Genomic DNA, 15,664 nt, shown 5'->3' with positions numbered 1-15,664 from the left:
CCTAGCCCCCAGGAGGGTGGTCCTCCAGACCTTCTGCTCCGACCGCACCGAGGTGGTTCCCAGGCCTCACCGCACCCCTGGCTAGCTGGGCGCAGGACTCTGTGTCCATTAGCTCAACCACCCCCACATCCCCTCCCCCACCAGTTCTTTGGCACAGATCTCTCCAGGATGTAGCTGCCAGGCTGCCTCTGGGGGGACAGTGACACCTCCTGGGGTCTTGGAGAAGAGCGAATGAACGAGTAGACTGCCCCAGCCCCCCGGGAGGCACAGCCCTTCCTCAGGGATGACATGGCAGAGGCTCTCAGATGGACGCTCACTTACTGCGGCCAGCAGCCCAAGGTCACGGACCTAGGAGGAGGGGGATCCTCGGGTCCAGCACCGGGAAGGCTCTGCTGACCATGGGCGGCAGGAAAAGCTGTCCCGTCCCCTGTGCGTGAATACGTGCCTCTGTCTGCAGGCATCCATTCTCGCATCCCGGCGACACTGCGCGCCCAACCTCTGTACAGGGCCGGGGAGCAGGTGGAGATGGCAGTGAAGAAGTGAGCTAAGGAGGCAGTGAGTGCCGAGTGCTGGAGGGAAGAAATCCAGTCTCAGGGGCAGAGCTGTCCAGAGGGCTGAGCGGCAGGGCCCAGCAGGGAGCTGGATAGGAAGTGGAGCAGTTCATGCCGGCTTGGGTCAAGGAAGCAGCCTCCCCCACTCTGGTCAGGGGTGGGGTTTCATTCTAAGCGAGATGGAAGTTGCAAAACTGGGGTGTAGCTGGAGAAGAACTTAGGCTTTGCGCGTGGGAATGGTCCTCAAAAACCGGCCAGCCTTCAGTGAACTCTCTGGAAGCCCCCTCCAAGAGGGCCAGACGTCCCCCTTGGCTGGAGGATCCTGGGGAGGCCGGGTCAGAAGCCTTCGTCCAGTCCATGGACTCTGGGGTGTCCCTGTGACTGTGCCCCACCCCCCGTGATGGACAGGGCTAGTAGAGCCCTGCCCTTCTCCCAGCGACCAATGTAGAAGTGCCTGGGGAGCCCCAGGGTCCCCCAGTCCAAGGGTGGGTGTCCTCTGGGGTTTGTCTAGAGAGCGCCCTCTGACTCTGGGGCCCATCAGAGCTGGGCTGGGCAGTACCCTCCACCCTCTTCTGGGCAGCAGGTCCTGGGTTTGGCTTTAAGGCAGGCTGGTGGGCTGCCTGGGGCCGTGGCCTCGCCCCATCTAGCTGGAAACAGCCTCCAGCCTTTAGGTGTGTCCTCAGCGGGGAAGAGGGGCGGAGTGGGCGGGGGTCCCCCCATCAAGGCTGGAGGCCGAGGTGCAGGCAGGGATGGCTTCGGGGCGGGAGGAGCATAGGCTGTCACCGGCCCGGCCCCCCGGGTCGTGGCGCTCGGTGGGGCGGGCGCGGCCGTACAATGGCAGGAAGCGGGGCTCCGCGCTTTGTCCGGCGAACGGCGAGACCGAGGCTTCCTCCGGCCGCCATGGGGACGGGACCCGGCGTCTCCGGGCGCCGAGCGGCCTCCAGGCCGGACCCGGGGCTGCCCTCGCGGGACTCTGAGCTCTCCTGGCCCCGGGGTCGCCCCCGCGACGGGGACGAGCAGGTATGGGGGTGGGCGATGGGAGGGGTCCCGCTTGGGGAGGGTGGGGTGGGGCTTCGCGCGGTCGGCCGTCCCCAGGCGTGGTCTCCAGGGGTTGAGCTGCAAGGGGCAGCAGGCAGGGCCCGGCCGCCCTGTGATCCCGAGGTGTCTCCCCGACTCCCGGGTGGGAGGACCCCACCGCTGGCCTTTTCTGTCTAGAGCCGCCCCTCCGGACACACCTGTGGTTCCAGGCCCCATCCACTTTCCTTTCTCTGACCCAGGCCCTGCCCTGCGGACCTCTGCCCCTGGGTTCAGCCTTGTGTGAGGGGTAAGAGTGACTTCCAGGTGCCCCCCACCCACTAGGAAGATGGCCTTGACCCTACCGAGGTGACCTGGCCATGTCCTTGGACGGAGAGGTCCTGCCCCCTCCCCCAGGGAAGCCCTGCTGCCTTCAGAGGCTCCCGTGAGGTCAGAGGGTAGAGGCCAAGGGCCAGATTTGAGGGTAGGACCACCGTGCTTTGGTGCTGGGGAGACCCCTGCCCCCGGAGGGAGCTGAGCTTGGGAGACCCTGTGGTTTGAGCCGGGGCAGCTGCCCCAGAGGGTCCCAGCCCCACTCCCTGGGGACTGTCCAGGACTTGGGAGGATAGCCTGGGGACGGCAGGCTGCTCAGGCTACAAGCAGGTGTTTCTGTGCACAGCAGCAGCCCCACCCAGGGTCCGGTGACAGCCACCCAACGCAGCTGGGACTCTTGTGCCTGTGCGTGTGCACCCCTCACCAGGTGTCTGCCTGCTCTGTAGGGAATGACCATACAGTGCACTGCCCACGGGCTGACTTGGCTTTGTAATTTCTTGAGAAGAATTACATTGTTGCAGTGTTTGCTTAGGGGCTGGCCTTGCCGTGTGGTGAGCTGCCAACCCTACAGTGCCAGCATCTCCTCTCACAGCACAGGTTAGTGTTGGCTGCTCTACTTCCGACCCAGCTCCCTGCTCGTGTACCCGAGAAGGCACCAGACAGTGCCCCAAATACCTGGGTCCCTGCTGCCCACGGGGGAGACAGTGAAGGAGGGAGTGCTGGCCGGGTGTGCAGCAGCCTGGTCGTTATGGCTGCATGGGGAGTGAGCCAGCGGATGGAAGACTCCACTCGCCCTTGCAAATACATATATATACACACACACATATATATATACACATATATATATTCATATATACATATAAATATATACACACACACACACATATATATATGACTTGTTGTATTTGTTTGAAAGAGTTACAGAGGGGCTAGCGTAGTGGAGTATAAGTTAAGCCCCTGCTTGTAGTACTGGCACCTGATATGGGTGCTGGTTCGAGTCCTGACAACTCCACTGTTGATCCAGCTCCCTGCTGATGGTCTGGGAGAGCAGAGGAGGGGCCTTGGGACCCTGCACGCATGTGGGAGACCCGGAAGAAGCTCCTGGCTTTGGATTGGTTCAGCTCCAGCCATTGCAACCATTTGGGGTGTGAGTCAGTGGATGCACAATTTTTCTTAGTACTTGCCTTTCAAACAAACACAAATATTTTCTTTTCAGATTCATGTATTTCTATTGGAAAGGCAGAGTTACGGAGAGAACGAGATAGAGAAAGATCTTTCGTCCACTGGCTCACTCCCTAAGTAGCCACAACGGCTGGAGCTGAGCCAATCCAAAGCCAGGAGCCTGGAGCCTCTTCCAGGTCTCCCATGTGGGTGCAGGGTCCCAAGGCTTTGGGCCGTCCTCGACTGCTTTCCCAGGCCACAAGCAGGGAGCTAGATGGAAGTGGAGCAGCCGGAACATGAACTAGTGCCCATATGGGATCCTGGCACATGCAAGGTGAGGATTTAGCCACTAGGCTATCACACTGCCCCCTCCCCAAAATACTTAAAAATACAAAAAGTTACACAGAGAGAGAGAGGTCTTCCATCTGCTGGTTCACTCCCGAGATGTCTGGCATGGCTGGAGCTGGGCCGGCTTGGAGCCTGGATCCTGGAGCCTCTTCGGGGTCTCCAGTGTCGGTGCGGGGACCCAGGTACCTGGTTGTCTGCTAATGCTCAGAGCAGAGGGGCTGAGAACTGCACCAGACAGTTCCCTGTGCGTTCCAGGCTTGAACAGCAGCCTCACGCAGTTACCACCATGCCATCTCCTGGTTTCCAAGCCAGCTGGTGTCGCAGGAGCTGGGCCTAGAGGGGCCCCCGGTGCCTCCCCAGGGCCTCTGCCCTGTCACCCACCACCCACTGCGAAGCCAGGGCTGAGCAAAGCCTGCTGGTGAGGGAGGGGGCAGGTAACTCCCAGAACTCATTCTCTAGTTTGGAGTCCCCTAGAGTGCAACGTAGCGCCCTGAGGGTGCCAAGGTGGTCGGGCATGGGAGCTGGGCCAGCTTTCTGCTTTGTTTACCATTAGGTACAATAAAGACAGAAGCACAGAGAAGAAGGTTGCCAGCAAGGGAGGGACGTAGCTGAGGAGGTGGGCAGGAGGGGCCTCAGGAGGGCTGCCCGGCCAGGGCTTCAGGACCACCTCCCAGGCCGATGGCTCCCAAAGGAAGATCTCCAGTAAGGACCCTCCCCAGGACCCACCCCCTGTTCCTAACCTGCTCCCGGCTAACATGCCTGGGGCAGCAACAGCACATGGCCCAGTGTTTGGGTCCCTGCACCCATGTGGGAGACGCAGAGTTCCAGGCCCCGGCTTCAGCCTAGCCCGGCTCAGGTTGGTGTGGTCAGTGAAGGGGTGGACCAGCAGGTGGAAGATCTCTGTCACTCAACCTTTCAAATAAGAGCTCTGAAATTGTATCATGAAAGACCCCAATTTAAGATTTACTTATTTATGTTTATTGAAAAGTCAAATATATAGAAAGGAGGAGAGATAGAGAGGAAGATCTTCTGTATGCTGATTTACTCCCCAACTGGTCGCAATGGCCAGAGCTGAACTGATCCGAAGCCAGGAGCCAGGAGCTACTTCTGGGTCTCCTGCACTGGTGCAGGGTCCCAAGGCCTTGGGCTATCTTCAACTGCTTTCCCAGGTCACAGCCAGGGAGCTGGATGGGAAGTGGAGCTGCTGGGATTAGAACTGGCGCCCATATGGGATCCCAGCACGTTCAAGACGAGGACTTTAGCTGCTATAGTGCTGGACCCTGGGAATTCAGGTTTGGGGAGATAAACAGACATAACCAAAATCCGTTGAAAGGACACAGTTTTGAGGGCTGGGAAAGTGTGAACATAAACTCCAGATGCACTGACTGCCTGGCAGAGCCCATTTTCGTGAGCGGGGTTTGCAGGAGACGTCCTGTTCTGGGCGATGCCCGGGAGGAGGGTGAGAAGTGGGCAGCTGCTCCGTGGGATGTGCAGGGGGTGCGAGGATGGCAGTGAGCTGTTCCTGAGCCGTCTGTCGGCTCTGGAGAGCAGGGGCAGAGTGGGTGCAGGTGTCTGCTCTGCGGAAGGTGGTACAGGGCCTGCGGGCTCTGTGAGGGTCGGGTGCCTGCGGGCGTGGTCCTGGGAGGGCCTTCGCGGCAGCTGTGAGCATGGCTCTGGACGCGAGCCCTGGTCTTGTGTGGGAGCAGGGTGGCCTGCCTTGGGTCTCCTGTCTCCCTGTGGAGGACGCGGTAGAGCAGCCAGAGGAGCTGCTAGAAATGGGACGCAGAGAAGGTGTGGAACTGTGGTGCCACGGTGGGGTAGACTGAGGCCCACGCTGCCCAGCTACATGTGGCAACTCAGGTGCACCACTGCCCTGTCACCTCTGACTGGGGGAGCGGGGAGTGGGCACCTGGGAACTCAGGCCCTCCCATGCCAGCAGAGTTGGCCCGGCTTCCTTTCTGGAGGTCCCGTGTGCCCGGGCCTGGCTGCACCTGCCTTGTAGTTTCCCACTGAGGACACTCAGCAGGTGCTCAGGTAGGCTGAGTGAGGGAAGGAGCGGGTGGGGCCCTGTGAGCAGCAGACAGTGGGACAAGGGAGGGACAGCCCGGCCTCGGTCAGCAGCCTCACCGTGCGCTGCGGGCGGCAGGCGCACCTAGCTGGGCCTGGCTCACTGCTTCCCCTCCCTCACAGGTATGTCAGCACGCCAGCTGTCGGCAGCTGCACCTCGGGGGGCCACTGGGCCTCTGCGAAGCCTGTGACAGCAAGTTCCAGAGCAGCATGCACTGCGACGGCCATGTCCACTTCGACCTGCCCCCGCAGGGTAAGCCTTCATTCTCTGCAAGGAAGCCAGTGGGGGCGGTGCCCTGGGACGACACAGGTGCTGTCTGCGCCTCCCACCCCCAGGGGCCCTGCCCCTGGCCCAGAACCTTCCTGGAGAGGACCCTTTCTCCTTGTTCCTCCTGGGCCTAGCAGGGACAGCGGTGGCTGGAGGCCACTGGAAACACGTCTCTGCTGCTGTGTGGGGACCTGGTCCCGGCCCGCTCTCTGCAGGCTGTCAGGCCGCCAGGCTGGGCAGGACAGAAGGACAGAAGGACTCTTGTGTGCCAGTCCCCACTGCAGCAGTGGGGGCGGGGAGGCCATGGGTTTGGGTCCCAGAGGCAGGTCCCCTGTCCTTGTAGCACAGAAAGGTAAATTGACCACAGGAGGGTTTGCCCTGGGGACGGCTTGTCACCTGAGACATCACCCCGTGCTCTGGAGTCACTGGGGTCTGGGAGTGGGACAGATGGCCATCGATGAACAACCCTGCTTGCAGAACTGAGGGGCCTAGCCACGTGTGGGCACTTTGGGGTTTGGTGCCTTATACTCGGCCATGTTGGGGCCGGGCACAACACAACCCTCCACCTTTACTCCGAAGGCTCTGTCCTGGCCCGGAACGTGTCCACGCGGTCATGCCCCCCGCGCACCAGCCCCGCGGTCGACTTGGAAGAGGAGGAAGAGGGCTCTGTGGATGGCAAAGGGTAGGTGGAGAGGCCCCAGGGCTGGGTCTCAGGTCAGCTGTCCAAGGAGCAGGTGTTTTGGGGCTTTCCCCCAGAACCCCGAAAGGCTCTGGGGTCAGCCACCAGTGCCCCAGTAGTGACTTCATGATGGCCACCAGAGGGCGCACCACGCTGTAGGCCTGTCTGCCTGAGTGGGGACGTGGGAAGCCAGGGTCGGCTGGGAGGCCAGACGAGGCCCCCACTGCTGTCCACTCCTTGGAGGCCCACTGCTGCCCTCGCTGCCGCCCTGCAGGGACCGCAAGAACACAGGCCTGAAGCTGTCCAAGAAGAAAGCCAGGAGGAGGCACACGGACGTAAGGAGCCCCTGGGCTGGCATGCACAGTCCTCCCCACACCCCGAGGCTGCACCTCCCTGCTCTGACTCCAGGATAGAGCAGGGGGTCTGGAGGCTGCGGATCCCTGCCTGTAGTCGGGCACTGCCCAGGAGCCCCTGTGGACGCCTGCCCCCGTGCAGGAGGGCTGGGAGCTCCCTGGTATTCAGATGGCCCCTGGAGTCCCCATCCTGGCTGGGCAGGTGGGCATGAGGGTGGCAGAGGAGAAGCTGATGCCTACACGACCTCTCAGGACCCCAACAAGGAGTACTTCACCCTCAAGTTCGACCTCAGTGTGGACGCCGAGACGGAGATCGTCCCAGCCATGAAGAAGAAGTCGCTGAGGTAGGGCTCGGTGTGGCTGCGGGCCGACGGGGAGCAGGACCGGCGAGGTGGTCGGGGGGCCCGGCCCTGGGTTCCTCCAGTGTGCTGCCTGTGTGCCCAGACTCGTGCGCAGGGCTTCTGTGCCCGGGCACTGCCCTTTGTTGTTGCTGGACTAAGGAGATGCACTGTTTGTAATAGCCAGATGGTTAACTTGAACGAGGCATGTCCTTCACAGCCAGAAGAAACAGAAGCAAACGAGTGTGCTTCTAGAAGGAGGAGGAAAGCCAAATGTTGGGCCCTTACGCTGGCAAAGCCCACTAGTCATTTTATTGTTTTTTGTTTGTTTGTTTTTAACGGCTATTTACTTGAGGGCCCGGCCCAGTAGCCTAGCAGCTTGAGTTCTTGCCTTGCACACCCGGGATCCCATATAGGCAGCACTTCACAACCTGACAACCCAGCTTCCCTCCCCGCTTGCGGCCTGGGAAAGCAGTTGAGGACGACTCAAGATCTTGGGATCCTGCACCCACATGGGAGACTCTGAAAGAGGCTCCTGGCTCCTGGCTTCAGATTGGAACTCAGCTCCGGCCATTGTGGTTAATTGGGGAGTTAACCAACAGACCCAAGATCTTTCTCTCTGTCTTGTCTTCTCTCTGTAAATCTGATTTTCCAATAAAAATAAGTAAAATCTTGAAAAAAAGAGCTATTTACTTGGAAGTCAGAGTGGCAAAGACAGAGCCTCTCCATGTGCTGGTTCACTCCGCAGAGGGTCACACAGCCAGCGCTGGGCCCCCGGTCACTCCGCAGAGGGTCACACAGCCAGCGCTGGGCCCCCGGTCACTCCGCAGAGGGTCACACAGCCAGCGCTGGGCCCCCGGTCACTCCGCAGAGGGTCACACAGCCAGCGCTGGGCCCCCGGTCACTCCGCAGAGGGTCACACAGCCAGCGCTGGGCCCCCGGTCACTCCGCAGAGGGTCACCACGGCCAACGCTGGGCCCCCGGAGCAGGAGCTGTGCCCGCAGATACAAGCACTTGGGCCTCCTCTACTGCTTTCCCAGGCTACCAGCAGAGAGCTGCATGGGAAGTGGGCCAGTGGCGCATGAGCTGGTGCCCACGTGGGATGCTGGTATCACAGAGCAGGGTTTATCCGCTGTGCCACAATGCCAGCTCCTCAATTTTAAAAGAAGGATTTGTTTATGTGAAGGGCAGAGTCACAGAGAGAAAGGGAGATATCCGGTGGTTCATTCCTCGGGTTGGAGCCGGGATCCAGGACTCTTCGGGATGGAGCCAGGATCCAGGACTCCTCGGGATGGAGCCGGATTCAGGAGCTCCAATGGGAGGGGGAGAGGTCCCAGAAGGAGCTCCTGGCTTTGGATCAGCTCAGCCATTGTGGCCATTTGGAGAGTGAAACATGAGATGGAAGATCTTTCTGTTGTTTGTGGGTCTGTGTATATATATTTAAAGGTTTTTTTTTTTTTTTAAAGTGGAAAGTCAGATATACATAGAGGAAGAGAGACAGAGGAAGAGCTTTGCAACAATTGGAGCTGTGCCCAGGAGCTGGGAGGCTCCCCTGGTCTCCTACGCAGGTGCAGGGTCCCAAGGCTTTGGGCCGTCCTCCACTGCTTTCCCAGGCCACTGGCAGGGAGCTGGATGGGAAGTGGGGCTGCCGGGATATGAACCTGTGCCCATATGGGATCCTGGTGTGTGCAAGCCAAGGACTTTAGCCACTAGGCTACAATGCCAGGCCCCAATCTTTATTGTTTTTAAAGCAGAGTTCAGTCAAGTTTAGAAATCTGGACCAAATTTATGCAAATATAGTGCTAGATGGTTTTTGTTGAATTATTACCACCTGTTCATGTTGCAGACATTGGGTTCTGAAGTCAGTGCTTGCCAGCTGTGGGTCTGTGATAGATGCGAGTGTAGCTGAGGGATTAAAGGCTGTGGAAGGGGCCACATGGGGGGCCGGCCTGGGTCAGCAGGGTCGGCAGTGGGAGCTGGAAGGGTCCTGGGCAGCGAATGCCTCCCCTGAGGGCCCAGAGCCTGGGCGGGGCAGGGACTGTGCCCTGGGCAGTGGCATCCCTAACGTGTTGTCCCCGGCAGAGAGGTCCTGCTGCCCGTGTTTGAAAGGAAGGGCCTGGCACTGGGCAAGGTGGACATCTACCTGGACCAGTCCAACACACCACTGTCCCTTACCTTCGAGGCCTACCGGTTCGGAGGACACTACCTACGGGTCAGAGGTGAGCAGCAGCCGGCTGCCAGAGCCTCCTGGGGATGGGAGCCCTTCCCCCAGGCTCGGGTTCCTACCTAGCAAACTCATTATCATACAGGTGTCTGTGCTGAGCGCTGATGGCAGGACTGGCAGGGCGGGGCTGCAGGGCGGAGGTGGAGGTGGGGGAGGGCAGCTTGGCTCTCCCAGCAGAGCACACTGGGGCCCCCCTACTACCCCAGGCCCAGGCGCTAAAGGCCTCTTGTTGTCCCCCCCCAAACACTGCCCCAGCCAAGCCAGGGGACGAGGGGAAGGTGGAACAGGGCATGAAGGACCCCAAGTGCCTGAGCCTGCCCAGCCTGCGGCCCGCACGGGAACGTGTGGACCCCCAGGGCCGCCGGGAGAGCCTGGACATCCTGGTAAGGAGGAGGAGGGGCCACAGGGGCTGGCCTGGGGGAGGTACCCCTGCCCCCAGGGATTCCTCACTGTGTCCCCAGGGGCTCGCTGTGCATGGCTTAGTCTGCCAGCAAGCACGCATGCATGCTGAGTGCCATGGGGTATGTGTGGCTAGGGAACTTGGGGTGAGGGGCGTCCAGCGGTCACTGTCTCTGGACCTCACTGCTCTCAAGCCTGTCTCCCCCACGGATAGGGTGCAGGTGTGCAGGGACCCACGCCCACACCACGCTGGTCCGAGTCCTGGAGAAGCTGGGGGGGCACGGGCACTGAGGAATGCCTGGCTTTGACCGCCCCTTCCCTGGCCAGGCCCCTGGCCGCCGCCGGAAGAACATGTCGGAATTCCTGGGGGAGGCCAGCGTCCCCGGGCAGGAGCCCCTGCCAGCCTGCAGCTGCTCTCTGCCCAGCAACAGTGGGGGCAGCAGCGAGAGCTGGAAGAACCGGGCAGCCAGTCGCTTCAGCGGCTTCTTCAGCTCCGGCCCCAGCAGTGGCGCCGCCCTGGGCCGGGTACGTGGTGCTGTGGGCCCTGGGTGGGGCAGCCAGGCTCGGGAGCCCCGGGCACTGAGTGTGGACTCCCTGCAGGAGGTAGACAAGATGGAGCAGCTGGAGGGCAAGCTGCATGCCTACAGCGTCTTTGGGCTGCCCCGGCTGCCGCGGAGGCTGCACTTTGACCACGACTCCTGGGAGGAGGACGAGGAGGAAGAGGCAGATGAGCAGGAGGCCTCCTGCCTGCGGCTGGAGGACAGCTGGCGGGAACTCATTGATGGGCACGAGGTGGGTGTGCCCGCAGCCGTCCGGGGACCCCTGAGAGCCTGCTGTCACTGGCCCAGCCCAGGGAAGCTGAGAGCTCCCTCTCCCGCTGGCTCACCCCGGAACGCCTGCCAGCATCCTGGGCTGAGCCAGGCTGAGCTGGGCACTGGGGACCCCAGGCTACCACGCAGGCATCCTGGGCTGCCACACCACCCGCCCAGCCCTGCCTGGCTGCACCAGGCAGGCGAAGGCCTGCGACTTAGGTGGCGAATGGTGATGGTGACAGGGAGGGCAGCCTGTGTCCCTGTTAAGGAAGTGAGCCAAGCCCGGTGCCACGCAGGCTGGCGCCTGGGTGACCCATCCTTCCCTCCGCCCTCTTCTCTCCAGAAGCTGACGCGGAGGCAGTGCCACCAGCAGGAGGCGGTGTGGGAGCTTCTGCACACGGAGGCCTCCTACATCCGCAAGCTGCGAGTCATCACCAACGTGAGTGTGGTGCACCTGCCCGGCACGTGATCCCTTTCTGGGTGGTTCCTCCCTGCGTGCTGACCTCGCAGAGGGCCCAGGAGCCTGCCAGCGAGGGGACGAGGGCAGAGGAGGGCTGCCTCCCACAGGTGCCTGGTGGGTGGGGGGTGGAGCCACAGCCCAGGTGTCTGAAGTGGCACGTGTGGGGTGTCCCATAGCTGCGGTAGACCTGGTGCGCGGCTCCCCACACCCTGCGGGAGACCAAGTGGGTGGACCCGGTAGGGGTGTTCACGGGGCTGGGAGGCTCAGGGAAGGCGTCTGAGGAGGGGCTTGGAGGCCAAACTAGGGGCGAGGTGGCATCCAGGAGGGATGCCAGGAGCATTCCAGAAGGGGCAGGCAGACCTGGCTCCCAGAGAGCCCCTCCGGGTCACCCCAGGCAGGTGACTGGCCTCCCAGGTATGAAGGCCTCAAAGAAGGGGGCAGGGCGAGGCTTCCCCCACAGCCGCACCCCTTGCCCCTACAGCTGTTCCTGTGCTGCCTGCTGAACCTGCAAGAGTCGGGGCTGCTGTGCGAGGTGCGATGGGGTTGGGGGGTGCCCGCGAGGGGGGCAGCGGCGGGGGCTGGGGGAGCCGGGCCGACCGCTCCTGCCCGCCCACAGGTGGAGGCTGTGCGCCTTTTCAGCAACATCCCCGAGATCGCGCGGCTGCATGGGGGGCTGTGGGGCAGCGTGATGGCGCCCGTGCTGGAGAAGGCGCGGCGCACGCGGGCGCCACTGCAGCCGGCAGACTTCCTCAAAGGCTTCAGGATGGTACGCGCGGGGCCGAGTGGGGCTGGGGCTCCCGCGCGCGTGTCCCCGGAGACCCCACGCGACCCCCTAGTGGCCAAGAGCCGCTCCCCCGCCAGGCACGAGCCCTACCTGCCCCGGTAGCGTTCGTGCAGGCTTGGGTGCCGGTCCCGGGGTGGTCACAAGCGCAGGCAGTAACCAGCAGCCTTTGTGCCCCAACCCCGGCCAGTTCGGCTCCCTCTTTAAGCCCTACATTCGCTACTGCATGGAGGAGGAGGGCTGCATGGAGTACATGCGCGGCCTGTTGCGGGACAACGACCTCTTCCGCGCCTACGTCACGGTGAGGGGCACGGAGCCGCGTCGGGGTGGCACCTTGGGTTGGGCGCGCGGCTGGGGTCCAACCTGACCTCCGCCCCTCGTCGCAGTGGGCGGAGAAACACGAGCAGTGCCAGCGGCTGAAGCTGAGCGACATGCTGGCCAAGCCGCACCAGCGCCTCACCAAGTACCCGCTGTTGCTCAAGTCGGTACTGCGGAAGACCGACGAGCCGCGCGCCAGGGAGGCTGTGGCCACCATGGTAAGCCGAGTGCCCCGGCGGGGCTGGGAGCGTGTGGAAGGAGGGAGCCCCCGCCACTCCCCGCCCACCTGCCGTACCCCCCAGATCGGTTCCGTGGAGCGCTTCATCCACCACGTGAACACGTGCATGCGACAGCGCCAGGAGAGGCAGCGGCTGGCTGCGGTCGTGAGCCGCATCGACGCCTACGAGGTGGTGGAGGGCAGCAACGACGAGGTGGACAAGGTGCTGGTCCAGCCTGGCACGCGGTGGGCAGGGGCAGCTGCGTCCTGGAGTCTAGTCTGACCCTTCCCCCCTCCTCTGCCTTGTCCAGCTCCTGAAGGAATTTCTGCATCTGGACTTGACGGCACCCATCGTGGGCGCCTCCCCAGAGGAGACCCGGCAGCTACTGCTGGAGGGCAGCCTGAGAATGAAGGAGGGCAAAGACAGCAAGGTGGCACCAGGGCTGCGCTCATCCTGTGCCCACACCCCGCCCACACCCCGCCCTCACTGTGTGCCCAGTCCCCTGCCCACACCCCACGTCCTCACCCTGTGCCCACACCCCACGTGCACTCCCCTGCCCACACCCTGTGCCCATACCCCATGTCCACACCGTGTGCCCACACCCCACCCTGCATCCACACCCCACCCCCACCACCTCTGTACCGTGTCTCCCAGGGGGTACTTCTTGGGCTCCAGAGAATGGCTCTTCATGTCCACTCCATCCAGTAGTGGACCAAGTGACGCGTGGAGGCAGGGAGGGGTGCCCCTGCAGGTCCCTCTGTGGATGCAGGGTCTGGAGGGGGTGCATGTCCCGTCCCCTGCTGCCCTGTTGCCGCCCCTTCTGGGCCTGGGTGGCCAAGCACCTGTCAGCAATGGCTTACTAAGTTTTGCTCGTCTAGCTTGTGCTTAGCCTGAGATCAGACGTAGGCATGTGTCTCAGTGAAGGCCGCGGGGCAGGGGCGTGCTTGCGGGGGCCGGGGGCCTCCCGGCAGCCCCAGGACCCTGGCCTGACCTGCTCCCCTGGGCCGGGCAGATGGACGTGTACTGCTTCCTCTTCACGGATCTGCTCCTGGTGACCAAGGCCGTGAGGAAGGCCGAGAGGACCAGGGTCATCAGGCCGCCGCTGCTGGTGGACAAGCTTGTGTGCCGGGAGCTGCGGGACCCCGGTGAGGCCCCTGGGCAAGGGCAGAGTACCAGGGCCATGACTCTAGCTGACGCCCACGCTGACGCGGGCCTTCCCTGCACAGGCGCCTTCCTTCTGATCCACCTGAATGAGCTCCGCAGTGCCGTGGGGGCCTACACGTTCCAGGCTAGCGGCCAGGCCTTGTGCCGGGGCTGGGTGGAGGCCATTTACAACGCCCAGGTTTGACCGAGGCGGAGGGGGTGCGGGCAGAGGTGGGGGGTGTCAGCTTGGTCACATGGCTCATTCTGCCCCGGGGCACCGCCACTCCTTCCTGCAGAACCAGCTGCAGCAACTGCGTGCCCAGGAGCAGCCAGGCAGCCAGCAGCAGCTGCAGAGCCTGGAAGAGGAGGTGGAAGAGCCGGAGGAGGAGGAGGAGGGCAGCACCTCAGCTGCCAGCTCCCCCACCATCCTGCGCAGAAGCAGCAGTAGCCTCGACTCCCAGCACGGGTACGTAGCTTGCAGACCCCACCTTGGGGTCGGCCAGAGCTCAGCGCAGGGCTGCTGGCTCCGAGGCTGTTGATGCCAGCCATGACACCCAGTCAGGTCCTGTCCCTCTGAGTGGTCTCACTGCGAGCCCAGCAGAAGCAGGGGGGGGCCTTGTCTCCCACCAGGGTCCCGGCAAGGAGAGCAGGTCACCCACACCGAGACCGGCTCTGAGCCAGCCATGCTGGCTGCTGCGGATCCTGGGCCAGAGCCAGTTTTACCAAGAGGAAAGGGTCCATTCCTGACAAGACCCAAGGCCGGCCTGGAGTTCTCAGGGCTGCCCTGGCCTGTCTGACTCTTCTCCTGGCCCCGTAGTGTCTTGGATGGCTCCACAGAGACCCTGGCCACAGCTGCGGTGGGGCCTGGGGAGATGCTGTCTTCTCCCGAGTCGGACAACGGCCCCTTCAGCTCCCCATCAGATGAGACCTCGCTGGGCACCACTGCCTCATCCATCACGCCCACCAGCGAGCTGCTGCCCTTGGGCCCTGCCGACAGCCGCTCCTGCTCCATGGACTCTGCCTATGGCACCCTCTCCCCAACCTCCCTGCGGGACTTCATGGCCCCGGCCCCTGTGGTGGAGCCAGTGCCCCCAGCCCCAGTGCTACCGACCGCCCCTTCGCCCCCACCCTCGCCCCGCCTCCGCCGCCGTACCCCTGTCCAGTTGTTACCCTGTCCGCCCCACCTGCTCAAGTCCAAATCCGAGGCGAGTCTCCTGCAGTTGTTGTCAGGGGCTGCTGACCAGGGGGCGCCCCTGGGCCCCAGTCGCAGTGTATCAGAGCTCTGCCTGGGGGCTGCCGCGCCTCCCTGCAGGACCGGGGGTTCCTCTCAGGAAGTTGGGCCCAGCTGGGTTTGCCAAGGAGCTCCTGGCTCTGACAGTATCTTCAAGCCCTCGGAGGAGGCCGAGGACAGAGGCGGCCAGCTGACTGGGGAGCCCGCGGGGTCAGCCGGGAGGAGCTCCCGGGAGCCCTCGGGGACCGCTTCTGTTGTGCAGCCCTCACCAGGGATCTCCACCCAGCACAGGAAGCTGACATTGGCCCAACTCTACCGAATCAGGACCACTCTGCTCCTTAACTCCACGCTCACTGCCTCGTGAGTGGCCTGACCTGGGGGCATGGTGACCACTGGGAATGTGGCAGGACCCTCCTCGGAACGGCCATCCAAGGAGGGACCCTCTCTCCCCTCTTCCCCACCCCGCAGGGAGGTGTGAGTGGAGGAGGACTGACCCAAGGGTGCGGTGACCAGGGCACAGCAGGCTGTACGCCTCCCGGAGAGTGCCGGCACCTGCCTCAGCTGCCTCGTGTGCGTGGAGTGCTGGCAGGACCCCTGCCCACCGCCCTGCGGCCTGACTTGCACTTTGCTGGACTGGTTGGCGTGGGGGAGGCCCAGGCTGCAGTACCACCCACCACAGGCTGCCCCCAGCTTCCATCTGGCTTGGATTGCCAGGCTGCCCCCCCTCGTCAGCCCGTCCGTGGCCTCCCAGCCGGGGCCAGCCCCCTGCCCTTGCCCGGCCCCAGCCCTGGGCTGGGCTTTGTGGAAAGCTGCCTATTTATTAAGCTTTGCTTCTTTTATAAAGACTTGTTATCTGCTCCATGGGAGAGTGCTTCCGGTCCGGTTCCTGCTCCCCCTTCTGTGACCCATGCTCCTCCCTCTGCTGGGGGGGCAACCCCAGTTCCTGTGACCCGCACCCCTCCCTCT

General features: G+C 63.0%; 1 protein-coding gene across 2 annotated transcripts; it reads left to right on the top strand.

Moving 5' to 3' along the window:
• The first annotated feature begins 1,451 nt into the window (after positions 1 to 1,451).
• PLEKHG5 (pleckstrin homology and RhoGEF domain containing G5) lies at positions 1,452 to 15,062 on the top strand. Of its 2 annotated transcripts, none has more exons than XM_040987838.1 (20): positions 1,452 to 1,571; positions 5,598 to 5,727; positions 6,322 to 6,424; positions 6,696 to 6,756; positions 7,027 to 7,118; positions 9,195 to 9,330; positions 9,585 to 9,719; positions 10,063 to 10,260; positions 10,336 to 10,527; positions 10,891 to 10,986; positions 11,489 to 11,539; positions 11,624 to 11,773; positions 11,979 to 12,089; positions 12,175 to 12,324; positions 12,409 to 12,546; positions 12,635 to 12,754; positions 13,337 to 13,469; positions 13,551 to 13,666; positions 13,764 to 13,933; positions 14,285 to 15,062. In XM_040987838.1, exons 1-20 carry the CDS (start codon positions 1,452 to 1,454, stop codon positions 15,060 to 15,062), a joined length of 3,180 nt encoding a protein of 1,059 aa, XP_040843772.1. The 2 variants fall into 2 exon arrangements, with proteins under 2 accessions (XP_040843772.1, XP_040843771.1); XM_040987837.1 differs by having other exon boundaries at positions 9,195 to 9,331; positions 9,592 to 9,719.
• The last annotated feature ends 602 nt before the right edge of the window (positions 15,063 to 15,664 follow it).

Source organism: Ochotona curzoniae, unplaced genomic scaffold, assembly GCF_017591425.1.
Source record: "Ochotona curzoniae isolate NIBS_2020 unplaced genomic scaffold, NIBS_Ocur_1.0 contig_4792, whole genome shotgun sequence".
NCBI lineage: Eukaryota > Metazoa > Chordata > Mammalia > Lagomorpha > Ochotonidae > Ochotona > Ochotona curzoniae.
This window is presented reverse-complemented; position numbering and strand designations above follow the sequence as displayed.

Bases quoted from the DNA above. Each gene is read 5' to 3' on its own strand.
- PLEKHG5 (XM_040987838.1), top strand. From the start codon at position 1,452: ATGGGGACGGGACCCGGCGTCTCCGGGCGCCGAGCGGCCTCCAGGCCG. The intron at 9,331-9,584 runs GGTGAGCAGCAG...CCCCCAAACACT, and splicing joins GACACTACCTACGGGTCAGA to GCCCCAGCCAAGCCAGGGGA. The intron at 10,528-10,890 runs GTGGGTGTGCCC...TCTTCTCTCCAG, and splicing joins AACTCATTGATGGGCACGAG to AAGCTGACGCGGAGGCAGTG.